This window comes from Phacochoerus africanus, chromosome 9, assembly GCF_016906955.1.
Source record: "Phacochoerus africanus isolate WHEZ1 chromosome 9, ROS_Pafr_v1, whole genome shotgun sequence".
Classification (NCBI taxonomy): Eukaryota; Metazoa; Chordata; class Mammalia; order Artiodactyla; family Suidae; genus Phacochoerus; species Phacochoerus africanus.
Genome location: NC_062552.1, coordinates 26,933,294 through 26,960,657, shown reverse-complemented (window position 1 = coordinate 26,960,657; position 27,364 = coordinate 26,933,294). Strand labels below are relative to the sequence as shown.

At 39.2% G+C, this 27,364-nt stretch overlaps 1 protein-coding gene across 1 annotated transcript in view; it reads left to right on the top strand.

Annotated features, from left to right (window-relative positions):
* Window positions 1-24,567, top strand: part of GFRAL (GDNF family receptor alpha like) — a 55,971-nt gene extending 31,404 nt beyond the window's left edge. Inside the window, exons 7-9 of the mRNA XM_047797451.1 lie at window positions 21,609-21,704; window positions 21,791-21,863; window positions 24,495-24,567. Of these exons, the coding sequence (XP_047653407.1) occupies window positions 21,609-21,704; window positions 21,791-21,863; window positions 24,495-24,567 (242 nt within the window). The remainder of the gene's footprint in view (window positions 1-21,608; window positions 21,705-21,790; window positions 21,864-24,494) is intronic.
* The last annotated feature ends 2,797 nt before the right edge of the window (window positions 24,568-27,364 follow it).

The window sequence follows — 27,364 nt, the reverse complement described above, 5'->3', positions numbered from 1 at the left end:
GGATGTGTTGCCTTACAACATTTTACCTGTCTATTCCCAGTGAAGGTCTTGATCTAAAACTAGCATACCATTAGTGAGTATTTTTTATAGAAAATCCTTTAAACACACCCATTTAGGTACAGGGGTACCTAATACATCGTTTTATATAATTTTTAAACTGCATAAAAATTTACAGTCATTTTCAGCAACATAATTTAAAGATTGTACCAAATGAATTAGTAGAGGCTCAAACTCACTTTTGTATATTCTCGTTTTAAGTTTTATTGTCATCCAATCATTGGCTGTCTGAAAAAGGAAGATTATAGGCTACAAAGAAAACAGCTAAATGAATTATGAAAGACATTTCCACTACAAAAATCTCCCTCCCTACCTCTGTCTTTCTCTCCCCTCCCTCTCCCCTCTCTCATATGCTTACACAAACGCACAAACACACACATGCATACACACATATACACCACCTTCTCTTATAGCCAATTCATGTAGTTTAGTATTCCAGGAGCTTTATGTTAAGTTTTGGCTTTAAATAAATCACTTCATCTAGCCAAAACCACTGACTTCTTCTTGGTTCCTACACAAAACCCTAATTCAAGTCCAGTTTCCTTCAAATTCAGTCCAGGTGCTAAAAAAGTCTCTTGGTTTTTCCAAGGAACATTCAACATAATTTCTCAACTCTATATTCGTATTTATAACATAGCCTCTAAATAGCCCCGTATTTTGTATTTTCCTTTTTTTGGGGGTGGGGGGAGGATCTTATTGCCTAATAGTGTTTTATTTTTTTATTTTCCCACTGTACAGCAAGGGGATCAAGTTATCCTTACATGTATACATTACAATTACATTTTTTTCCCCACCCTTTGTTCTGTTGCAACATGAGTATCTAGACAAAGTTCTCAATGCTACTCAGCAGGATCTCCTTGTAAATCTATTCTAAATTGTGTCTGATAAGCCCAAGCTCCAGATCCTGTATTTTCTAGATTAAAGGGGCTCCATGGTGAATTTGTAGTCCATCATATTCATAGATGCTCACTTATCAATATACGATTTTCCTCTTAAAAATTATTCCTTTAGGATCTTGTTTTTCATTATTTGCAGACCCTTTAGAATTATTTAGAGAACAGCCATGTGTGTTATAAGTTATTAATACAAAGGATAATAAAAACAAATAAACCATTTCTTTAGAATAACTTTAGTTACCACTCAATGTAAAAATTCAGAGCCATGGTAAATAAGCTCTGTACATTTAGACTCTTATGCTACTTATAATTTGTATTTCTTTGAGTTTAGGCCCCAGGGATATCAACGTATTAAACCTTTATTAGTTTTCAAACCGAAAATATAAACAGGGCCTCTTTCACCTCCCTCATTCCCCAGCCCCAATCTTGAATTTTGGCTAAAGGCCATCATCATCCACAATGCCTCTAATAATCAGATGCCAGATTTGTTTAGAGAACCTAGCCTTAGATATAATTGAATAATTTCTCCATCCTTTACAGGATAAGTAACTGTAACCAATTCCTCTCTTTTTTGCCTCAATTTCTTATCCGAGAAATGGAAAATCAACCTTAACCAAGAATGTTGGTGCCAAGATTATAACATTAATTCATGGGAAGAAATATCCATAACTTAGTGAAATTCAGTAAATATTAACTCTTACTATAGACTTTTAGGGATTTGGAAAATCACACAAATCAATAATTTTCGTGTCATCATTAGAAAGGCTCACAGATGGTGTGGCAAATGGGCAAATTTCTGGAAGTTCTAAGATGTCATATTTTCTCAGGATGAGTGACTCTTTAAATATGTCTCTGAGTGACTTTGGGACAGCTGATGAATTTGGACATGCGGTCTCAAACTTTGATGTGTATAAGAATCACATAGTTGCTAGTTAAAATGCAGATTCTGATTTAGTAGTTCCGGGTGAAGGCCTGAGATGTGCATTTCTAGCAAGTTCCCAATTGATGGTAATGTTGCTGGTCCATGGATCGCACTTTGAGTAGCATGGACCAAGACAATCTCTTACGAACTTTTAAAGAAAAAAATCTAATGTAATATATATCAAGTAACTGACATATCTCGTAGCCTGTCTGCTACTGAGAAACAAACCCACCTAATCAGCCCGCTGCATTGGGTCAATCTAATAATCAGAAGGCATCGCTGCGTTATGAAAGATTTCAAGTAGCTTCCTTATCATTTCCTAAAACTTTTCTTGAGATGATGGCTTAGAGCAGTGGTCCTCAAACTTTAGCTGCAAGGGCATCACTTTGAGGGCTTGTTAAACACAGATCCTTGGGTCCACACCCCAGAGTTTCTGATTCAGTGGTTCTGAAATGGAACTAGGGTATCAGCTGTTGCAGATACTGCTTTACTGCTTGTCTGGGTACCATACTTCAAGAAAGTTGACCAAGAAATGCAGAAGGCTGCAAATAAGAAAAAGGTTGTTTGCAGCCTTAAGAATTGCGATTCTGGAGGCACTGATTTGAGTAGCAATTCAAATGTGCTGTGAGGGAAATAGAAAATGATCTGGTTCCTAAAGACAACAAAGATATCCCAGAGAGGCTCATAGGTTATCTTTACAGAACCATACCTGGTACTGGGAGGCATTCAGTCACTTGCTGGCAGTTGATTGGTTGTTAAGCTGAGGTCTCTAGGGAGACAAGAAGATAGGTTTCAAATGGTCTCGGGATGACTGGGTCAAAAGCTTATATTGCATTCAAAGGTGAATGTGTGTAAGTTCAACTTCCTTAATGGCCTTTCATCCCCCCTGTAGCTCCCTTTGACATAAGTAACTCCATTTTATTGCTCATGGTCCGCTAGAACCATTGGCATGGAGGACTCATTGATCCTTTCCTAAAATTGGCCAAAGTCTACCATGTTTTCTTACTCGAATCATCAATGAAAGCATACTCTGGAGTTCCCATGGTGGCGCAGTGGTTAACGAATCCGACTAGGAACCATGAGGTTGCGGGTTCGGTCCCTGCCCTTGCTCAGTGGGTTAACGATCCGGCGTTGCCGTGAGCTGTGGTGTAGGTTGCAGACGCGGCTCGGATCCCGCGTTGCTGTGGCTCTGGTGTAGGCCTGTGGCTACAGCTCCGATTCGACCCCTAGCCTGGGAACCTCCATATGCCGCGAGAGTGGCCCAAAGAAATAGCAGAAAGACAAAAAAAAAAAAAAAGCATACCCTTTCCCACACTGGAGGAGACTCAACATTGTTTTGAGATACTGTGATGCTGTGATTTATAAGAAAAAAATACATATAATTGTCCCTCAGTATCTCCCTCAATATCCGAGGGGGATTAGTTCCATCTAAAATGGTGATGCAGTTCCCTGCATAAGTGATGTAGTATTTGCATATAACCTATGCACATCCTCCCAGATACCTTAACTCATCACTAGATTATGATGACATGAAACAAATAGACTCAAATATTTCTTCCACAAAGATAGGTTTAGTTAGGATCAGCAGAATATTGAAACTGAGGGTCTACAATCAAGGTAAGCCACATATATGTTCCCAAATGGCAAAGGAAGAAGACGGTTTTATAGAGGGGAGAGGAAGTCAGGAGGACTGTAGAAAATAAAGAGTCCATGACTTTTCTTTGATTGAGATCTTGCCAGGAAATAAGAGGAGACTTTCTTCTTGTTGTTGGGCTCTGCTATTGTCATAGGGTGTGAGAGCTCTCCATCCTGCTCTCCTGACTATTTAATTGAAATTTCTGTTCATTAATATTTTTACAATCACTTTTAATACCTAGTACAATGTAAACGCTTTGTAGGTAGTTGTAAATACAGTGTAAACACTATGTAAATAAATAGTTGCCAGTGTGCAGCAAATTCAAGTTTTGTTTTTTGGAAATTTCTCGAATATTTTTTTCCAAATATTTTTGATCCACCATTGTTGAATCTTGGATGTGGAGCCCATGATACAAGGGCTTACTGTATTTAGTCTTCAACCTAGACCCTGTTCCTGGCACAGAGCTCCTTAAACCCTGTGATAAGCTGTTTTGTTATATTAACGAGGAGACTTTTGGAAAAGCCCTTAGGTAACCTAAATAAGGAGGTTAGTTACCAGAGAAACAATCAAGTCCTTAGAGAGTTGGAACGTCCAGGACCACTGCCCCTACAGCCTCCAGGGAGGGGAGGGGAGAGGGGTTGGAGGTTGAAATCACACAGTGATCAATGATTTAACCAGTCAAGCCTTTCTAATGAAGCCTCCATTAAAATCTCAAAAGAACAGTTCCTAGAGCCTTCACGTTGGTGAGCAGATGGAGGTGACAGGAGAGTGGTCCCTGGAGAGGGCATGGAAGCTCTGAACCCTTTTCTCACACCTTGCCTTTTCATCTCTTCCATCTGGCTCTTCCTGAATCATATCCTTTCATAATAATCTGGCAATCTAGTAACTAAAAGGTGTCTCTGGGTTCTATGAGGCACTCTTAGCAAGTTAATTGAAGCTGAGGGGGAGGTCCTGGGAATGTCTAATTTATGGTTAGTAGGAGAGAAGTACGGGTAACAGCATGGACCTGTGACTAGCATGAAGTGTAGTGGGGAGAGTCTTGTAAGACTTTTGGAATCGGACGCCATCTCTGGGTAGATGGTGTCAGAATCGAGTTAAATTTTAAGACACCTAGCTGGTGTCCAGAGAATTACTTGTAGGTATGCAGATCACTAGCACATTGAAATTGGTCTCAGAACACCAGAAAAAAGAAAAAAAAAAAAAGACATCCCTGGAATCATGATTCTTAAATGTGTTTCAATTTGCTCACCAAGCCAGTGGAGCAAAAGACCTCATCACCTCCATTTATCCCCACTCCATAAGATATCCCCAGAGTAAGAGAGGCGCTGGTTTTGATTAAAGAATGGTGAGATGATGCCTGCTTCTTATTAAGTATAAATAAACTATTAATATATCCCAGATGTATTAGGACTAAGATTGTCATATTATAAACATGAAATTGGAAACCTGGATCCCTGGGAGAAGTCTCATTGGCCCTGTAATTTCACGGTCCACCTTGATAACCACTGATGTGACGGATGAAAGTCACAAGTCAGAAAACCTCAGAACAGTGTCATCACTTGAGTGTCAGCACCCGATGCCTGATATTCAGAAAATGGTTCAGAACTGAGTGAAATTATGCTTGGAGGTGAAGAGCAACCATAGGGAAGGGAGGAATCCACTAGATAAGGTTACTTGTTTGAACCTCTGATATGAAACCTGAATGGATTCGGATGTCAAGTCTCCCATGCAGCAGGAATCTGCATCAGAACCCTACACAGAAAATAAGTTCGCCATGGATTTGCCCACCCTGCCAAGGAGAGCAGTGAGGAAGTTAAGATTCTGTGTCCAGGTTAGATGAGGTGGAAGGCTTGAACCTCTCTTGGTGTACCTGGGTGGCTCTGGAATGTGCGGTATTTAGAATAGGGAGGTACAGCTCATAGAGGAGGTTTCCAGTGCATTTTGCTCATATTTGATATCACTTATTATGGAAAGCAATGGCTATCATGTGCTGGTCCTCTCCCTGCTTCAAAGAATGACTAATGGCCAGAAGTCAATCCTTAAAACATGGCGTTAATATTCATAGTATCAGGATCTGGACAGATGCTTGAAAATAATCCTCCGAGAGTCCCCACTGTGGCACAGCGGGTTAACGATCCAGCTTGTCTCTGCTGTGGCATAGGTTTGATCCCCAGCCAGCACAGGGGGTTAAAGATCTGGTGTTGCTGCTGCTGTGGTGTAGCTCACAGCTCTGGCTCAGTTTCAGTCCCTAGCCCAGGAACTTCTATACGCTGACATGGCCAAAAAAGGAAAAAAAAAAAAAAAAAAAAAGGAAAAGAATTCTACCATTTGACAAACTGCATGGATAGAACACTTTAAGGCACATGTTGGCAAATTCACCTCAACAACATGAAATAGTAACATGGAGAAAACTGAAGCTATCTAAGATATATTACTTAAGATGAAGGTTTCACAGACATCTAAAGATACTGCTTGCCAGTTCAAAGCTGTCCCCTGGCTATGGTCACTAGCTTCCTTGTCTTTTGTTTCCTCCAGAATCTATGACCAAAATTGAGGGCTTACTATGCGTTCGACCTGATGCTATTCATCGCATGTGTGTTTCATTATTTTTTATAAGCCATAGATGAAGTAGATGCTCTATCTCTTACCCATGAAAAAGTGGGGGCACCTAGAAGGGAGTAACTTGTCCACTGTCTCACAGAAGACAACAGGGGCAGAATTTAAACAAGGCAGTTTGGAGAACCAGAAACTGAATTTTAAGCAACCGTTACTATGTCTCTCATCTAATGATGTGAAATTTGAAATTGTCAACTGATTAGAAATGTTGCATTTCCAAGGGAACAAAAGGTCTTCAAAACGTGTTCACTGGGAGGCAGCATGTTGTAATATAAAGAACAAGAGCCTAGGAAACAAGTTCGATCCCTCCCTACCCCAGGTGGTATGGAGGGAGTCAGCAATGCTCACCCTAGACCTCAGGTTTCTCGCAATTGAAGTTTTGGTAATGGTTTAACAGAAGTCAGTGATCTCTGATATTAGATGTGCCCTGATATTCTTAGATTAGGTGACTGAAAATATACCTGAAGCCAGTATATTTTCGGCAAATCTCTGCTCTGCTTTCGTATAGGACCAGATCGGGTGTCAACTTTTTTTTTTTTCCCAGTGCCCAAAAGACCAGAAGTCTGCCAAGAACTTTTCCTTCCTATAATTATACTAAAATCTTATGAAAGCCTGTATCATTTCTTTCTTTGCCCTTGGAAATGTCCTTATTCTTTCAGAGATCTATATTGAGATTTGGAGTAAAAGGATTTTCTCGAGCATTGAAGTACCTTTTAGGACTTTGTTTTCCAAATTCTAAATAGCTTTATGATCATGTATCCCAGACTTACTAAATAAAAGTTTACGACATGTTCCTTTGCTTCTACTACTTATGTTTAAACCTATAAAATTGCATATTTTTAGCAAGCAACGTGGTAACTTTCACTTAAGTTATAGTCAGTAGTCAAAATAGGATGTGAAACTATATACTAAATCCAGTAAGTTAGTCATTATTTGCCGTTCTCCGTGTGTGTGTGTGCACGCGTGTGCGCATGTGTGTGAATTTAAGTGAATGTGTGTGTGTTTTGGCTTTTGTGCATATGTGGAGGAAATCATTAGCTGGTTTCATTGGGGGTGATTTAAAGTCAGTTTATAGACAAAGACATAACTCCTATCTCTCTGAAGATTTGACTAAGAGACATCAGACCTAGTTGTAACTTCCGTCTTCATTGGCTAAGATTTCAATCAGACACTCATAAAGAATAATCTGGCAGATTTCTCTTAGGAACTTTCAAAATTCAAAACGCCCTTAAGGGAAGAGATGTGGGGGGAGGAATATGGTCCCTCAAGATGTAGCCCCTTCCAGAAGAGACAACCACTGGCTTGAGTTTCACCACTAGGTTTACTTGCATGCAAAAGTTCCCAATAAAATCCAGCTGGTTTAAATTTTGTCTGCAGACCTGAAACCCAGAAAATTTGGCCTGGCTTCCTATTTTGCAGAAAATGCTTCACGCAACTATAAGCTGGAAATGCTGAAGTGTACGAGCCCTCAACAGAAACAACAGATCATTTTCTCCCAACTCTACCCTGAAAGGCTTAGGTATTGTTAAGGGAGGGGGGGGGGGGAGTCTGCCACTGAGCATGAAAGGTCCCATGCATCATCCTATGCATCATCTGTGACCACCTTTGTTGTCTGTGCTAAGCCAAGAAGGAAAGATTAAAGAGTTGCCATTGATGAGTGAGACGATTCACATTTTGGCATCACTAGAGAAGGAAGGAACATTTAAGATCAGAGAGGGAAATGAAACAACCAAACAATACTGCTACAATTTGAACAATAACAGGCTCCAGCATGTGAAAGCACAGAATTATCTTTTCCATTTCCCACCCTTGTGCTTTCATTGGCTTCATACAATCCCCTTGTTGCCCATAATTGAGGATGGGGTTAGTGCCAAAGCTGCATAAAACAAGCAGTCTTTCCTTTATACTTTCTGTGCATCATGGTTGTGTATGTGAGGTCATAAAAATCATTTATTATGAGCATGTGTATTCCTGGCTTAAAGAGCCAAGTATTCTTGTGACAACCATATAATAACATCAGATGTAGTCCCATAAAACGCCATATGTGGGCACTTAATACTTATTGTCCTGGCACCGACATGCTGGGGTATCATCTTAAAGAAGGACTCCTTTGAAAAAACAAATGCTTGGTACTTACCCAAATAAAATCCCTTAAGTCAAAGAGGTGACCAAGGAGCAGAGCTGTGTTAAGAATCCATTCATAATGATAATCACTCATCCTCTATTAGCATCAGATTGTCTCAAACCACCTTCTAGAGTTCTTTTCATGGGCTCATGGTGAACCCTTTACAGCACTGCAAACATCAGTAAGTATATTCTTTCCATGTCCAAGTTGCAAGAATGCTCTAACATCACATCAGTATCTAGTAAACTCTAAGGGTGGGCACCACATAATTTTGATTCTTCTCACCGTTACATGGAAATAGAAATTTGGAAAGCATTTACTTGGGACTTGAAGTACATGTTATGGTACACAAATCAGTTTTCAAACTAGATAAAAGAATGTGGAATGGATGAAAGCTGCTTTGCTGGGCAGCGTGAGGGTTGGGTGAGGTTTTTAAAGTATGTCTGTGACACAGAATTTTCCCACTGTCTCGAACTTTCTGCCGGCTTCTGGCTTGGGGTGGAACAACTTCCTTTGGTCTCTACTGAAGCGGAACACCGAGCTTTTCTGATGTGCAACACACTTGGAGTTTGCTCGAACTCTGGGAGTGACATTCTACTATTGCATCAGCACCCGGGCCAGGTGGCCAAACACTGCAGGCATATGATAGAGTTTCTCAAAGCAACTCAACTGCAGAAAGAGGCCAGAGCCCACTGGTCCCCGATCATGCATCCACTTTAGTTGAGAGTCAAGGTGATCTGAAAGGAGGGCAATCATATAAATCAGATTGCAGAGCTTCCTTCAAAGGGTGCCATCTTTTTGTGAAATACTGCTGTGTGTCCCTGGGGTCTGTGAAGGAAGATGCTGTGGGGGATGTTTTAAGTTTTCAGACCAGCCAGGATTCAGTACCTGCATCTCTCTTCTCTCACCCTTCCTAGTATAGCAGACAGCCTGAAACATACAATGGTATTTTGTTTAAAGTCCATATGGTAGTTATTACTTTGAGAATGTACACTAAGCATATGTCTACAACCCTAATAGCTCCTTCCAACACTTCTACACGGCTGCTTCCACCCAGTTAATTTTTCTCACTGGTTCTTGGCCCAAACTCCCATTCCAGCACCCCTCCTTTACAATGGAAATATTGTTTCTTTTAATTGTTTTTGTTCTTTTAAAACTGCCAAGGAGCTGAAAGGGAACTTGGGAGGTTGGTAAGATCTTTCACTAATCCAAAGAAAGTTTTCTTCAATTGGTAACACTGGCTTGGCAGTTCCTCTCCCTATATCTGATTATGCTACATTATTAGTTGCTGATTTTTCTCAAAACCTTTATCTAGTAACCATAACTCCCCAACTTCTTCCTCACTAAGAACTTCTATTCCACCAGCTCACAGTAGTGTGATTTACAATCTGATCCATTTCTTTCACCTCCAAAACCAGGTGTCTTCTACTCTCTACCAATGGTTTTCCATCTTGAACGTGCATTGAAAGTATCCAGAGAGCTTTTGAGAGTAAGAATGTCTAGTACTTTATCCCCGCTTCTCTCTTGACCTACTAAATCAATCTATAGGGATAAGGCCAAGGGATCTTAAATTTTAAATGCTCCATAGTTAATACTGATATGCAACAACAATCAAAACATACTTTTCTAATTAAAAAAAAAAAAACAGCTTCTGTGTGGACCCTCTGCAATATACTTTATCTATCTTGTCTCATTTAATCCTCACAGTAAGCCAATAAATACTATTATCCTCAACTAATAGAATAGGAAACTAGGCAAAAAAGAGGTTTTTGTTTAAGTACACCCAGTCACACATTTAGCAAATTTTAGAGCAAGAACTTACATTATGACATGAAGCCAAAGGCTGGCCTCTTTCCATTGTGCCATTCACTCCTCACAGGACTCTATTGTCTGTACTTACTCATAGTGTCTTTTATATTTCCATTTCTCATTAGGTCTTTGTGGGTTTATTTAATGTGACAAAACAGCTAGAGGGTCCGTAATTACAAGGGCCTACTATGTTATATCGTAAGGCACTTTGAAGGTGTTTATGAATAAAAGTACTGTGGCTATATTCAATGGGGATATAATTTAATTCCAGTAGAGATAACAATGTTCCATCTCATACTTATTTTTAGGAATAAGGTGAACTTATTGAGTAATAAAAAAAATAAAAAATAAAAAATAAATAAGTAAAAATAAAAAAATTTAAAAATTAAAAAAAAAGAATAAGGTAAACTTGACATTAGCACTGGAGCATAGCAAATAAGGAAAGACAGCAGTGAGCGCACATCCCACAGCCCCATATTCCCACCACAAGAGAGGAAAGCACTGCATCCTCAAGATAAAGACTACACTTCAATGCTCTCCCCACCTTTCTTCAGTCTCACTTCCTTTCTCACCTTTCTTTAAACTTTTTCCACTGTTTTCTTTTCCATCCACCTCCCATCCAATTCCACTGACCATCCAATTGACAGATATAAGAGAGGAGAGAAGACGAAGGGGTATTACTTAAGAAGCTACCATTTATCAACAACTTTCATTTGTGTTATATTATTACTGGAATTAGTCAGCTTTTGTGGAGTTAGGCAGTTACATACATTATCAATCTCAGGGACTTACAAACACTAATACTGATTTCTAGGTTTTGACACATGTAAGCAGCTCTGGGTTGACAGCTGAGGCTCTGCTCCCAATTTCTAGAGTCGGGCTAAAGGCATGGCCCCTTTTTGGAACACGGGACAGAGACTAAAACGAAGCAAGGGAACCACTCTTAAGCTTCAGCTTGAAAATAGCATACAGCATTTGCTGCTCATACCTTTGACTAACTCAGTCAAGGTCAAGCCCAGTGGAAGTGGGGGCAGTAAGAGACTCTTCCCCCAAAAAGTGGTGTTCTGTGTCGCATGGCATTGAGCGACTGGGTGGTGGATGCATAATTCATTGCAGTGAAAGAGGAGTGAATCCTTATGCAAAATAATGCAGTCTGGGGGGGGGGGGATTAACAGACATACCACAGCTATATATAAAATGGATAAAAAACAAGGACCTACTATATAGCACAGGGAACTTATATTCAACATCTTGTAACAACCTATGATGGAAAAGAATCTGAAAAAGAATATATATATATATATATATATATATATATATATATCCCTTTGCTGTACACTCAAAACTAATAAACCAACCATGCTTCAATTTAAAAAATCAATGAATTAAATAAAACAATCTATCGCAATTACCTTCTGCATATGAGAAGCATGAGGGGCAGGTTAAATTAGCTGGTCCAAGGCTACTGCAGCTAGTGGATGACTCAGCCAAGACGACAATGGAGTTCTGGTTCCAAAACCAGGCTTCTTTGCTCTGAGCAGTCAGGTTGAGACATAGGGAGGTAACCACTGCAGTTCTCCCCTCTACTACTCTTTCATCTTTCATGCCAAGTCTATTCCAGTACATCACGTCATATCAAGAACCAAAGTGTTATCTTTGACTTAACTCTGCATTTTAGAGCAAATAAAACTCTAAATGATACAATGTTTTAAGTGATGTAATTTATTGATCACTTGTCATGTGCCAAACTCTCTTTCTATATTGTCACATTGAATTTCTAACTAAATGTTGTGGTTGGACTTATCCCATTTTAAAGCTAAGGGAGCAGAAGCCCAGTACATTGCCTAAAATGACAGAGCTGGGGGGAGGCCGAATCCAGATATGATTCTGATGCTTCTGTTACACTGCTCTACTCCATTCTGCTTTCCAATGGACCTCTTTGTTTTAAGTACACCCTTAGACGTCCTGTCTTCTCTACTCCAGCTTCTACCACCTATGTTCAGTTTTCATCCTCTCATGCCTCAACAGCTGCTGTAGCTACATTAGCTCCTCCCAGGAATAAATATTATAAATAATAAATAAATAACTAAATTCCTTCCCAGGAATAAACTGATTCTCAACCTCTGTCTTGAGCATGTGATTACTGTGTTCAAAAGAGAGCTATCGCTCTCCACCACCCCTGCTTTCATCCTTTCTCCGTCGAAATGCCTTCACCTGGTTTTCAGGAACACCCAGAATGTAAATCAGCCTTCTTCCCCACCATTCCTCAATCTGTACCTTTCCCCTAGTTGTTCTTTGTCAATTCCCACCACACCTGAGCCACATTATTCACCCAGAATTAGACTAAGAACTTCATGAGAACCAAGTCAAGTCTCATCCTACGAATGTGTCCCACGTTGATTGTCATGGTGCTAGCTTTGAAGTAAGAAGTAATTTCTTAACTGGAAAATCTTTACTTCAGTCCAAATATGGGGGTTTCTGTCCCATGGTCCTGTGCATGTTTATAGGTGACTAGGTATAAATGATCCATGAGCTCCCAGCTCTGTTGGAACGGCTCTCCTAAGCAGAGGGCAGATTCTAAATTCTCTATATCCTGTGAGGACAGGTTGAGAAATTGAAAAATAGCAGATTAACTGGCAGGGAACCTAGAATTAATGCAGCATCACACCAACCACTCCAGGGAGCCATAGAAGAAGCATTTGGGAGGTCAGGCATCTCCCAAACCACAGGGTGAAAAATTTGCTTGACTCCCAGGAGTAGAAAACAAGAGAAACTGTGGTGTCCGGTGCCTGTGAATACGTGTACTGAGTAGAGGAAAAGATTATAAACTAGTACCTACATTTATGGACACAAAACACTGTTAGCGTGGTGTTCCCTGAATTTCTGTTGATGGAATACAAATAAGAATCCTTAATAAACATCTTACACCCAGTCAAAATGTATCAATATTTTCTATAAATCACAGATGGTTGTTTTGCAAATTTTTTTTTTTTGGATTCCCAGATATAACTCACAGAGAAAATAAATTTAGGTAAAGTGTGCCCCACTAGTGTAGTAAAAAGCTTGAAACGTCTTGATGCAAATAAAGCATGTGATTTATTTTGTCTAATTTAGAGTTTTCCAAAGTCATTAACTTATGAGCTCCTTGATTTGTCTAGCACATAAAAGTATTCCACAGAGCTGGTGTTTCATGGGACAGCTTAGAAAACTCGGCCTCATCTCACCAACTCTGAATTTATCGTGACTACCTGGAATCAGTTTTCTGAAATAGAAAATACCAGAAGGTTCTAGTTCAGTAAATTTGCCTAGGGAAAACTTTCCAGAGAAAGGAGGCAGAGGAGGAAAGGAAGGAAGAGGAAAGGGAGGAGAAAAAGAACCACCAAGGAATCCCTTCTCTTCACCCATTCTCCCCTTTCCTCCTCCCTGCAAGTACACATTTTTTCTCATGAAAGTCTCCAAGAGCTCTGATATTTTGATATTAATCATAATATTATTTTTACCCTCAGAAATACTGCAAACATGGGTATTACCAGCCTCATTTACAAATGAGAAAACTGAAGCTCGGAGAAATTCTCAAAATTTTTTGCTCTTAGATGTCTCCTAATCCAAAGACCAAGATGCTTCCTCTTGGTCCATCAGTGAACAAACTTGACTGTTAGAATCCATAGCCCGGTGAAACAGTTTCTTAGCAGATTTTTGTTGATTGCGTAATTGTACCCATTGCAGTTGGGACACTGAACTTAATGTTTTAAGAAGAGCTGATCATGTATGAAAAATATCTGATTAATATGAAGAGCCTTGGCTAATGTCAGTTAAAGACGAGAAAGAACTTGATATTATGTAATTACAAACTCAAAATACATGTCATCACACAGGGACAAATGTGCTGTTGCAAATGTGAAAGTTGTTAATATACACTTTTTGGCCATTAGAGAATTGCATGGGAATGGCATTGGGACAGCCTTGTACTGTAAATTAGATGGAGATGGTGCCTAATCTTAAGGAGGTTGCTGTCTAAGGAGAATTAACAACATATATCACACTTTAATAGTTGACTTTCCCCTGAAGATTTCCCAATGCATATGCAGTGAAGAAATACTGCAACTAGATACCTTTTTTTACATTTTAAAACTCAATAACTTACAAAACATTCTGATTCTTCTCATCATTCCAAGTGACTAAGAAGACTCCCCGCAATGTATACCAACCCTTTATTTTTCCCCCCTCCCTCTTTTTTTTTTTTTGTCTTTTGTCTTTTGAGGGCCGCACCCGCAGCATTTGGAGGTTCCCAGGCTAGGAGTCTAATCATCGGAGCTGTTACCGCCGGCCTAGGCCAGAACGACAGCCACGCCAGATCCCAGCCGAGTCTGCAACCCACACCACAGCTCACCACAACGCAACGCCGGGTCTTAACCCACTGAGCGAGGCCAGGGATCGAACTCTCAATCCTTACGGTTCCTAGTTGGATTCGTTTCCTCTGCGCCACGACAGGAACTCCCTCCCCTCTCTTTTCCTTGATGTTTTCCATCAGCCTAGGAAAAAATTGTGTACTCCAGCCAGGTAAAGTCTTAGACATTTCCAAAAGGATAGACACTAGCAAGCCATTCATTTCCAAGTCAAGACATCAGAAAGCTATCTGGTCAATTAATGGAATTGTCACATATGCTTTTCCATTTAAAAAACTCTGTAGGCGTTCTCACTGTGGTTCAGCAGGTTAAGAACCCAACATAGTATCCATGAGGATATGGGTTCAATCCCTGGCCACAACCAGTGGGTTAAGAATCTGGTGTTGTTGCAAGCCATGACATAGATTGAAGGTATGGCTTGGATCCAGCATTGCCATGGCTGTGGCATAAGCCTGCTACTTGCAGCTCCAATTCAGCCCCAGCCTGGGAACTTCCATATGCTACAGGTGTGGCCACAGAAAGAAAAAAAAAAAATTAGGTGAGAAACCTCCATACATGAAAATATAAGTTTATAAAATAGATAAAATATAGTGTAAATTATTCCCATTCTTATCTTACACTTGTCTTGTTACAAGATTTCCTGGTACTTTTATAATATTTAAGGTAAAAATTGCTGTTCAATTTTGGGAATTTTTTTTTCTAGTAAACTCATTCCACATATGGGCAGATTGAAAGAATGGGGTCATTTTATATTTTTATCTGAGACTCAAGTTGTATTGATGGAGACATAGATTATGGCAACCAAACTAATAGCGCAGTCTGATTTTAAAGAGCTACACTGGTATTTTGTGTATTATTCTTTTTACACCCTTTGCCTGGTGAATACTGTGGAAAGCTTTATGTATGGTCTCAACTGTACATCTGTGAAAACAGAAAATACTCAGAGTCTAAGATAACCAGCTTGAAAGTTGAAGCATTTAAAAAAAATATTTCTGTAAATGTCAAAGTGGTTGATTTATCTGATTACGGTGAAAATGATGAACATATTTCAGAAGTGTGTACACATTGAAAAATCCTATGGGTATATGTGAGGCACTTCGGTTGTTTTAGTTATTAGAGTTTATGCCTTCCATTGTGAATTTTGACAACAGAAACATGTATATAATTACAGACATTTGTAATCAGATAGTACTGTTAAATGCTTCTTCTTATTCAACGCTATTAAATCCAACCGTTCCCTATTATTTTTCAAATTGAATTCCTAATCCAATTGGCTGGACCCTGGAAAAAAGCTGCAAATGTTTTACATGTTTTTTTGGTCTCCTTGAGGTTATTTTTATATATAATTGGTAGACATTTTTGCTATAAATCACATCTTCACTATTGATCACCTCTGGGATCTTGGACAAAACAACTAATCTGAGTCTGAGTTTCTTTAAGTTGAGCTAATAATTCCTATATGACTAGTTATAAAATTAAACTGTGTGTGTCAAGGTGGCTTGCAAAGTATTAAGCACTGCGTACGTGGAAGCAGAGCATTTTGTACGTTGTATGAGTATGTACATGCCTCTCTTTCATTCTCTATACGGATATATGAGTGTGATAGGTTTATCTACCAGCAGCATCAGCACCATCTGGGAAGCTTGAAGAGATTCCGAATCCCTGCTTTATCGTAGACTTACTGAACCAAAATTGGCATTTCAAGATAAACAGAAGATTCGTATTAATGAAAAGCATTGCTCTGTGTGGTCTACTGACAGTGTGATTCTCTCTCTCGCCCCATAAACACACACACACGTGGCAGCCAGAGAGCTAGGCAGTGACACCCACAAAGGAAAGTATATTTATCATCTTGAGTTAATAAAGGTGCAGTCTGGAAAAATACTTTCTATTTTAATTAGAATTGACCGTCAATAGGATCAGACGGGTAAAACGTATTTATTAAACAGCTCATTCCTGGAGTGTCAAAGATGTGGCAAAATGCATCACAGCATTGTAACTGTGAATTAGATCATCTAAGAAGAAGCCCTGTCCAATTTTGCAATTCTATCCAACATACACACCTGTGTATTTACAGATATATATCTATCCATGAATATTCTATTCCTGTTTCTAATCTGTATCTTTAGATCTATTTTGTATAAGCCCCAAAGCTACAGGTGAGAGACTTTAAAAAAAAAAAAAAAACTTCAAGCTTTAAAATCATGGCCTTCTAAAACAATACTATACTGATCAAATCCAGTGTTAGTTATCAGAAATAGCATAATTTGCAATCCAATTGCTACCTCAGTGACTATTTCCTTATTTTCAGAAACTATTAAGAACAATGTGGAATATTTGAAATATTTTAGTAGTGCAGTTAAAATTCACTATAATCACTAAGCAAATCCACTATATGTGTGAACACTGATGTGATTCAACCAAGGGTGAAAGAACAGTTCCCAAGTTTATCAGTACAGTCACTTACTAAGATGGAGCTTTTGGCTCACGCCAAACAATCAAGGCAGGAGTTCCCATCGTAGCGCAGTGGAAGCAAATCTGACTAGGAACCATGAGGTTGTGGGTTCGATCCCTGGCCTTGCTCAGTGGGTTAAGGATCTGGTGTAGGCCTCAGATGCAGCTCAGATCTGGCATTGCTGTGGCTCTGGCATAGGCTGGCAGCAACAGCTCTGATTAGATCCCTAGCCTGGGAACCTCCATATGCCACAGGTGCGGTCCTCAAAAGATGAAAAGACAAAAAAAAAAGTTCTTGAGATTATACTTATTCATTTATATATTTGGGGGGGTTTGTTTTGTTTTTGTTTTTGATATTCAGAAAGCTGTACACATTTAATGCATACAGCTTGATGCGTTTGAAGTACAGATCGTGAAACCATCACCACAATCTTTACCATAAGCATATCCATCACCTCCAAATTCCCTGCCATCCTCTATCATTATTTTATGTGACAATGTAACCAAGCAGGACCCTGTGGGGCCTTCCCTCTCTGCTCTGGTTTAGCTTCCAAGTATCCCATGCACATTTCCCGAGTTTTTCAGATGCTAAAAACCACCTTCGGTTGGAAGAACTTAACTCCTTGATGGTTATGAGCATGTAGCCCCTGATGCATCTTCCGGTCCCTCAGGATTGAGAATGTTGACCACCTGTTACCTGAACATTAACCACCCAGAGAATGGTGCGCAGGCTGATCACACACCCGGCAATGTCTCTGGCTTAACTGGCCTTTAAAAATGCCTTGCTGAAACCCTTTGGGAGTATGGGATGATATTTTGAGCACGAGCCCCCCATTCTCCCCATTCTTCCTGCTGGGCGCTGCAATAAACCTTTCTCTGCTTCAAACTCTGGTATTTCCATTTATTTGGCCTCACTGTGTATCAGGCACATAAGCTTATGTTCAAATAATTTGAACGCATAAGCTAAAATCTACCCTCCCAGAAAAATTGTAAGCATACAATTCAGTATTGTTTACTTGACATTGCTGAAATTTCATACCCATTGTCTAATCTCTTTAGTTTCTCCTCCCCCCCCCACCCCCAGGCCCTGGCAACCAGCCTATGTTTTGCCACAGTGCTGGAAGATAAACCTAAGACATGGTTTAATCTTCTTTCAAGTCTGTGAGCTAAATAAAAGAATATGCCTCAGTGACGCAGGTTATGCCTGTTTAGGAAAAGCATATTATTTAGTTTGTATAGTTTTTACAACATACATTTTAGAAGCAATGGTGTCATATCCACGTTAGGTGCTTATATCTTGGTTGGTCATATTACTCATGTACTGGTTTTCCAAACTTGTAGATGCTGATATAGTTTCTGTTCTCGTCAGCCTTACTCCTTAGATCCACTTTAGAAGGAGGTTTTCATATTCTGTGATCGAAAGGGTCTATGATATATAGAATCCCAATTCTGATCAGGAGGTGAAAAGATTCAAAACTCACTTCTAACATGGGAATTGATGTTTCTTCACATGAGAAAAGGTTGACCAAATTAGAAATTACACCAACCCTGGGATATGCAAGAAGATCATCCTTGAATTTTTATTCTCACTAAGATGCTACCATGGTGCTCTTTTATTTAAACTTGGAGGAGTTCCTGCTATGGCTCAGTAGAAATGAGTCTGACTAGAATCCATGAGGACACAGGTTTGATTCCTGGCCTTGCTCAGTGGGTTAAAGATCTGGCATTGCCGTGAGCTGTGGCGTAGGTCACAGATGCAGCTTAGATCTGGCATTGCTGTAGCTGTGGTGTGGGCCAGCAGCTGTAGCTCCGATTCAGCCCCTAGCCTGGGAATCTCCATATGCCACAGGTGCAGCTCTAAAAAATAAAACAAAACAAAAAGACAAAAAATATTAAAAATTAAACTTGAAAAGAAGAATAGAATTTTAACTATGCCATGTGATGCATTAACAATTAAAAAGACATTACAGAAACACATTTTAATAGTCTATGAAAATATTCTTTTCATCAAATTTTTCTGCCAATCAGACTCTTTTAGGTTATATTTTCATTAAAATTTTAATTGAAGGTTTGCAGATGTGCAGCTTGTAATATATTTAATTTCTATTTCAAGAATTCTGTCACGTACTTTAAAATCATTACGTTGTGGCTGATCTACCACATTTTTTTTCCCCCATTCATTTCCCACTTCATAGAAATTACACAAAGTAGAGTTTGGGTTTGCATCAGCTCTCAGCCGCTGCTGCATTAAGGCTTTTGGAAGAAAAAAGGAGAAAGGATCACATCTCTGTAGCTCATTTGGGGAGAACACTCTCTAAATGTGTTCTTACTGTAAGGCTGCAATTAATCTTGATTTCCTGTCAAATGTACAGGGATTTTACAATACAGTTCATAATAGCGTTCAATTCCTCTAGAGGAGGGGTTAAGATAAACAAGTCACTGACAGTGTTTATCAATAAATAGAGCAGATGGTGTGGGACTGAGGTTGGTTATTAACTCTGCCGACTTTAATTTCATGGTTATAGAACACAGTAAACCTCACTGTTTATAAAAGGTGGGGAAGAATCTCCAAGGGGCTTCAGTAGCTGAGAAACCCTCTGCAGCATTAATCCCTCCAACTGATATTCGGTATCCTCCTAGGGCGCAATATTTAAGATTGCGGAGTGATTGCTGGTCACATTAAAATTTTCACTGGGATCTTTAGCTAGCATTTCTGTCATTGATCTATTAGAACCCGGTTAATGAGTTCCATGTGAGTGATATTTAGCGAATGAGACAATTCTTTCTAAAACAATTCTTTCTTTGCTAGGTGCACGTTTAACAATGACTTTAGGCAGTTATATATCTAAAAGAGAGCCTCATCTATCAAAATCATACCCTTTTCCTTACACAGAGTTGAATCGTGATGCCTAACTAGGCAAAAGGTCCTTAGGGACATAATTTCATAAAGGAAAACTGTAGTACCGTTTGAATAATCAGCCAATGTCCATTATATACAGGTACCTTCAGGTCTAGAAGTCACAAAATGCCATCGAATTTAAAAGAAGCAAAATAACTGATTCTTAAGAGTCCAGCTTTATTTAAATATAAAATCTCATTAGGACCCCTTAGTTAAAATCCATACACTTTACTTGACTGACATTAATTCTTCTGAAAAGAAGGACCACTGTTACCCAAAAATGGTTTATTGGAAGGAGCTCAATTTTTCCATCCCGATTTTCTAGTGAAAAATATAATTATTTTATAACCACAAAAGTTAAAAAAAAAATCACCACCTCTACTTCTATTGCTTTTATATTCAGAAGAGGTTGATTTTTCAGTGGCTAGAAAGGTCAGACTTTTATAAATACATGCTAATCCAACATGTGATTTAGTTGGGGATTAAGACAATATTGCATGAAAAATGTCTTAACTGTGTGAGAGGCCAGGCCCCTTAGGAATGAGTTTTCAATGACAAAATCCTCCGTTACTTTTCTTGCTCTTATGTTGGGCTGCTTCTTCTGGACTTACCTGAGAGTTTAATACTGACCCAAAATAGTCTGGCTTCTGTGTTTCTACCGATTGTGCCCCAAATAGACCTCAAACCCTGGCTTTTAAGGAGCTGGCTTCTGACAGCAGCAGCCCTGGGTGGAGAGAGGATGAGAATGGAACTGTTGGGGACAGGCCTTCTTACCTCCCTTCCTGCTCAGAGTCTGCTGTCACTAGTTGCCTTTGTATATACTCTCCTACCATTTGATACACTCATTTCTGCAAGACTTTCTACTCAGATTTAGACTTTCAGGTCTCAAATGCATGAAACATCTATAAGAGAGGACAGCCAAGCCTCTCTCAAGTCGAGGTGCTATCTCATTTTCCTTTTCTTCTTCTTCTTATTTTTTTAAGCCTCAAAGCCCACCTGAATCATTACCATCAAAGAAATGGGTCTTTGGGCTGTGGTATGTTTGAGAACATATTGCGTAAAACTGAGTCAAAGAAGGGAGAGGTGATTTCACTGCAAAGTTATCAATAAAAGTCACTTAAACTAGATCTACCTGTGAAGTCTAAGAATTGCATCTTCTTGTCTTATGGGTTTTGAAGCAAGGAGATATATATATATATGTGTGTGTGTGTGTGTGTGTGTGTGTGTGTGTGTTTCAAAAAACATGGCCAAGTGAAGGGGTTACAAAAGGGAGACAGGATAGAGGGAAGAAGCAAAATCAGACACTGAAGTGCCTGGGTAGAGAGGTGAGCAGGGGAATTCGTTCAGGGACTCTCCTCTGCATACTTGAAGAATTCATAAATACAGTGAGTCTTAGGGAAATGAGATATAGTTAAAATCACATTCGAATAATCACTCTTATAAACAAGGATTCTTTTTTCAGTCTCCCAATGGGTACCCTTAAATTACTGAGTCGTTTTTTCTTAGTCTATATATAAGGTACCAAGAACTATCTTATAAAATGTATTCTTTTTTTTGGTCCTGGTTTGAAAAAAACTTCTATTAGGAAATTAGCTGATTAAAGGGTGAAAAAAAAAAAAGCTGTCAAAATTTAGGTGCTCCCAATTTCACCCTAATCTATCACATTTTATTAAAATAATACCATGGAAATAAATTGCTGTCTTATAACAAAGCAAACTACAACTCATGGGGTAAAAACAATGAATCACCTCGAAAGACTTTAATCTCATTTTCATGATTTCCTTTCAGATTATCCAACCCTGTCTAATGTCAAAGGCATTGCATTGCATAAAAGAAAACATGCAAAGGAAATATCCCTCAGTGGATTTCAGTCCCCCTTCAACGGTCAGTTAAAAATCAATCCTCTAAAATATTTGTAGTATGTGTTCTCTCTGAAAATCCAGTAATTTTTCAAAATCTTTTCTTTCCAGGAGAAGTAATCTATGCTGTCATGTGCATGACAGTCACCTGCGGAATCCTTCTCTTGGTCATGTTCAAGCTTAGGTAATGGGATGCAACTCAGAAGGGACCGGCCCTGTGAAAGCACATTTCCCAAAGGCAGCGTTTACTCAGGGCCCAGGGGGAAAGCTTCTCTGCTACGACAGAAACCCCTCTCACCGTGGGATGGGGCCACGAAAACCTTACTCTGCTTTCATATGGAAGGGAAATGAAAGGGGATATTTTTATGGTGCATTTTACAAGCACATATGCATTGTTCTTCCGATAAAACTGCTACCAATCTTTGTCCTGGTTCCTACAAAATCCAAGCTGAACTTTGCTGCATGCCTTAGTCAAATCACTTGCAGGACGAATATACTCACATCATGGACCTGCTGTGTACATCATGCAGTTTACATTTACCTGAAGATTTACTCTTCACTATAATGTCTTATATGCTAATGAGTTTTATTCATATTTTAATAGTTATTAAATGAGACATGTAAAGAGGCCTCACTGGGTACCCTTGGAAAGACTTATTCCCATTACCTGACTTAATTCACTCTTTCCAAATCTTCTGTTGCCTTGGCTGCCTTCACTGTGACTGCTCCAGCAGGCACACCAGACCTCAGGTTAGAGATACATCGACCTCTAGATTTCTAAATGTCTAGTTTTGTTTTTTTTTCCTTAAAGGCTGCACTTGCAGCTTATGGAAGTTCCCAGGCTCAAGGTTGAATCAGAGCTGCAGCTGCAGCCTACACCACAGCCACTGCAAACCAGATCCAAGCTGCATCTGTGACCTATGCTGCAGCTTACAGCAATGACGGATCCTTAACCCACTGAATGAGGCCAGTGATTGAACCTGTATCTTCAGAGTCAATGTCAGGACCTTAACCCGGTGAACCACAACAGGAACGCCAAGGGGTTTTGAAAACTTCTACTTACTCAGCAATTACAAAAAGATATAAAGTGGTGTGTAGTGCTTACTTTTAATTAAAAAAAACCCCACATATTTAAATATCAGTGATGTTCACTTGCTTATTCATGATACAAATATGTACATTTTTGTTTAACTTGATTATCATAACTGTTAATGAAGATATAGCTATCGTGTGTGAATATACATATATATTAAATACAGTATATACACATAAAATATATTTATCAGTACGATTAGACCTGAGGGCATTCAACCTTCCTTATTTTTAAATGTAATCCCAGCTAAAGACACTCCCTGGTTGGCTCCACTTCCACCAAACACACTGCTTTTCTCCAAGGCCTTAAAAGTCGTATTCGGAGTTCTTGTCATGGCTCAGTGGTTAATGAACCCGACTAGGATCCACGAGGTTGCGGGTTCGATCCCTGGCCTCACTCAGCATGTTAAGGATTGGGCATTGCCATGAGCTGTGGTGTAGGTTGCGGACATGGCTTGGATCTGGTGTGGCTGTGGCTGTGGCGTAGGCCGGCAGCTGTAGCTCCAATTCAACCCCTAGCCTGGGAGCTTCCATATGCCACGCGTTCAGCCCTAAAAAAAGCCAAAAATAAATAAATAAATAAATAAATAAATAAATAAATAATTTTCTATACAATTTAGAATCGATCCTTACATGTAATCTGAAAGCTCCAGACCCAAGATTAAGTAAATTACAAAAGCAAAAGTCATCATGGAAAGAAGGAACAACAGCAACAAAAAACTGAACCATCATAACAGCTAAACATGTGTTACCTCCCATCAGGAGATCAGTATTGCCTTTTCATGAAAGAGGGCTGCTCACCACTCACCTGGTGGTTAAATCTAACCCATGTGAACAGCTTTCTGCAGTACAGATTAGGGTTTTTGCATTTGTATTATATTATGCTAAATTAAGATAGACCTAAATCTTCAAAGAAATTTGCAGGGAAACCAATAATTAAAATTTAAATATTTGAGGAAAAAAAAAAAAAAGGAGTTCCTATTGTAGCTCAGTGGTTAACGAATCCGACTAGGAACCATGAGGTTGCGTGTTGGGATTCCTGGCCTTGCTCAGTGGGTTGAGGATCCTGCGTTGCCGTGAGCTGTGGTGTAGGTCACAGACGTGGCTCGGATCTGGTGTTGCTGTGGCTCTGGTATAGGCCAGTGGCTACAGCTCCGATTAGACCCCTAGCCTGGGAACCTCCATGTGCTGCAGAAGGGGCCTTAGAAAAGGCAAAAAGACAAAAAACAAACAAACAAACAAAAACACCAAACCTCTTTTTCTTTTTGAAAATGATTACCTGGAGATCATATTTAAACTCCTGCTACTTAGAAGGACCAAAGACTACTCTGCTTTGGGAACTTTACACTTAAAACTATCTACCTTCCCCTCCAGGCACAGAATTCCAGCAAAAATACAGGTACAAACACATTTGTAAACTCCTTAAAATGGCCTTTTTTTTTTTTGTCTTTTCTAGGGCCACACCCAAGGAGGTTTCCAGGCTCGGCGTCCAATCAGAGCTGTAGCCGCCGGCCCATGCCAGAGCCACAGCAATTCCGGAATCTGAGCCATGTCTGCCGACCTACACCACAGCTAACGGCAACGCTGGATCCCCAACCCACTGAGTGAGGCCAGGGATCAAACCTGCAACCTCATGGTTACTAGTCAGGTTCGTTAACCACTGAGCCATGACAGGAACTCCTAAAATGGCATATTTTTAACTTCTATTTTTACTTTTATATAGAAACTTCAGAATATCAAGTCAAACAAGAGATCCTTCACCAATCCAAATACCTGGAGAACCCATGATTCATTAAGAGTCACGGATGATTAACGGTCTCTGTCTTTAGAGAAGACTTCGTAGCCTGTCAACAGAATATCCTCTTCATCGTCAATGAGGAAAAGCTTAAGATGGATTTAATGATACTGGACCACTAAGTATATTAATGTAAGGTATAATAATTTGGTCTCATGTTAGATTTATTTTTTCATAAGAAAATATTCACATATAAATATACAATGGTATCTTTTATAATACTAGTACAGAATTACCCTTGAAGGAAAAAGAATGATTCTAAGTTCTACTCTGCGTGGTTCGTTTCATAGTAAATCTGAATCCATGTAAGATTAATTGGTTGCATCAAACTATGGTATTTCACAGTTCACAGGGTTTTTTTTTTAGATCAGTTTTACAAATTCCTATGAACTTACCAAAAGGAAAATGCAAATTAAAAAATCTAGTGTATTTGTTATTTGTATATCCATTTACAAATCATCAACTAAGTCATTAGCATTGACTCTAATTTTCTAAATATATTTGATTAGATGAAAGTCTTAAAATCCAGAAGTGATATCTTTGGATTTTTTAAATTTGAATACTGTTGAAATTTACTCCCCCCGCCCGCCCGTCGCCCCTTTTTGGCCATACCCACAGTTCCTGGGCCAGGGAACAAACCCAAGCCACAGCTATGATCTATGCCACAGCTGCGGCAACACCAGATCCTTAACCCACTGTGCCACAGCAGGAACTCCATTTATCATTTCATTCTATAAAGATGTAATGCAACTACACTGGCTGAAAAATCAATGTGCATTTCAATGATATATTTCATTTGTAAATTTAACTTTTTCTATGCTAAATATTACAAACTTCTGCAATAACAAAGTAACATCATAATTGTTACTTTCTATATTATGTCTGTAGTTACTTTTGCCCTAATTTGTCAACAGAAGGTAATTGTGATTAGAAAATTGTGGAAAAGACATTTGTTAAGTTTTTGATACATATGTGTTTTTCGATTGTCTGCAATCACATTAGTATCCATTGCTAAGAATAAACATGAGTGTGTTTTACCTACAGTGACACAGAGGCTCAAATATTCAAGAACAGGAATAATCAGTAATGTATCTATAATTCAAGGTCAAACATTTTCTACTTGTTTGGTGTCATATCTATTGTTGTTCACTATACATGCCTATATTAAATTAAATCTGAAGTTAGTATTTGACTACATTTATTTGGAATAATGGAAAAGCCATTCTTTATCTTTTAAAATGGGGAAGAATAATTTGATGAGGTATAAATCTCCTTTCAGAATCTCTCCAGGTTCCTGTGGCTGTTACGCTCTTAGTTATATGAAGAGAATGAAGGCATTTCCATCACCAAGTCACTGCCATTTAATGCAGACTTCTTCATGCCTGGGAAAAGAACTGTTATCTAGAAAACTGAGGGAGGAAGTCAGTTTGCTTTTAGAAATGTTTGTATTGGAAGTTTCTGTTGTGGCTCAGTGGTAATGAGACCAACTTATATCCATGAGGATGTGGGTTCCATCCCTGGCCTCACTCAGTGAGTTGAGGATCTGGCGTTGCCATGAGCTGCAATGTAGGTGGCAGACTCGGCCCAGATCCCATGTTGCTGTGGCTGTGGTGTAGGCCGGCAGCTGTAGCTCCGATTCAGCCCCTAGCCTTGGAACTTCCATATGCTTCAGGTATGGCCCTAAAAAGAAAAAAAGAAAAAAAGAAAAGAAAGAAAGAAAGAAAGAAAGAAAGAAAGAAAGAAAGAAAGAAAGAAAGAAAGAAAGAAAGAAAGAAAGAAAGAAAGAAAGAAAGAAAGAAAGAAAGAAAGAAAAAAGAAAAGAAGAGAAAAAAAGCAAGAAAAGTAAAATGTTTGTATTGAGCAGAGAAATGGGGAGCAGAGGGTGAAATAGAAGCCCCGCCCCCTTAAAAACAGAATCTTGTCTCCTAGGAAGCAAGAAGAAGTAGACCTTGCAAGAACAGAAACCAGCATGGAGCATTTAGAGAACTCTGAATAGCCAGCTGTCTATAGAGCAGGGAGTCCAGGTTAAGAAAATACGAGACATAAAACATAAAATAGGGGCCATTCATCTGGACTGAGACATTCTAGGTGCTTAAACTTAGGCGAAGGTATGGAAAGCCTCTAAAGGAGGTTTTTGGGCTCCTTCAGGGCATTGCACTCATTCCAGAGGGAAGAGGGACATAATTAGATAAAATGTTTTCTAAATATTTTATGCCGGGGTAAAAATGCAATATCTTTGTTTGTAAGAGTTTGCTTTGGATGTTTGTATACAGCAAAAATTAAGCAGTTTCTGATTCTTATCCTCTGCTGCTCTGAGCATGTTACTTTGGGATACTGTTTACCTCATTAGGACTAAAGTTATGATAGCGGCAGCTCTAATATTTTAATTGGTAACTTGCCTTACATAGGAACATATGAAACTGTTCTGAGTAATCAAAGCAAAGCAAAGGATCCAAACATTGTATGATTGCCTTAAGATGTATTATACTATGTATATAAAGGTAATGAATATTTATATTAATTTAGGCATGGTCTAGTCTCAGAAGCCTCTATCCCCCCCAATGGTGTAAACTATATCTTAAAATTGTCAAAAAAAGGTAACCAAACTGCTTATTCATATTAACTCAGTCCTCTAGGAAAACAAATCAGCAGTGTTAACTTTGAATTCCCAGTTGGTTGACACCACGGCTCTTTTTCTCCTCTCCTTCCCCAAGACAGTATATTTCTGAATGGAGAACATGCTTTGGTGGGCATGCTGCCTTCTGCATCTTGGCTGGTTTCTGCTGTAAGTGACTGTC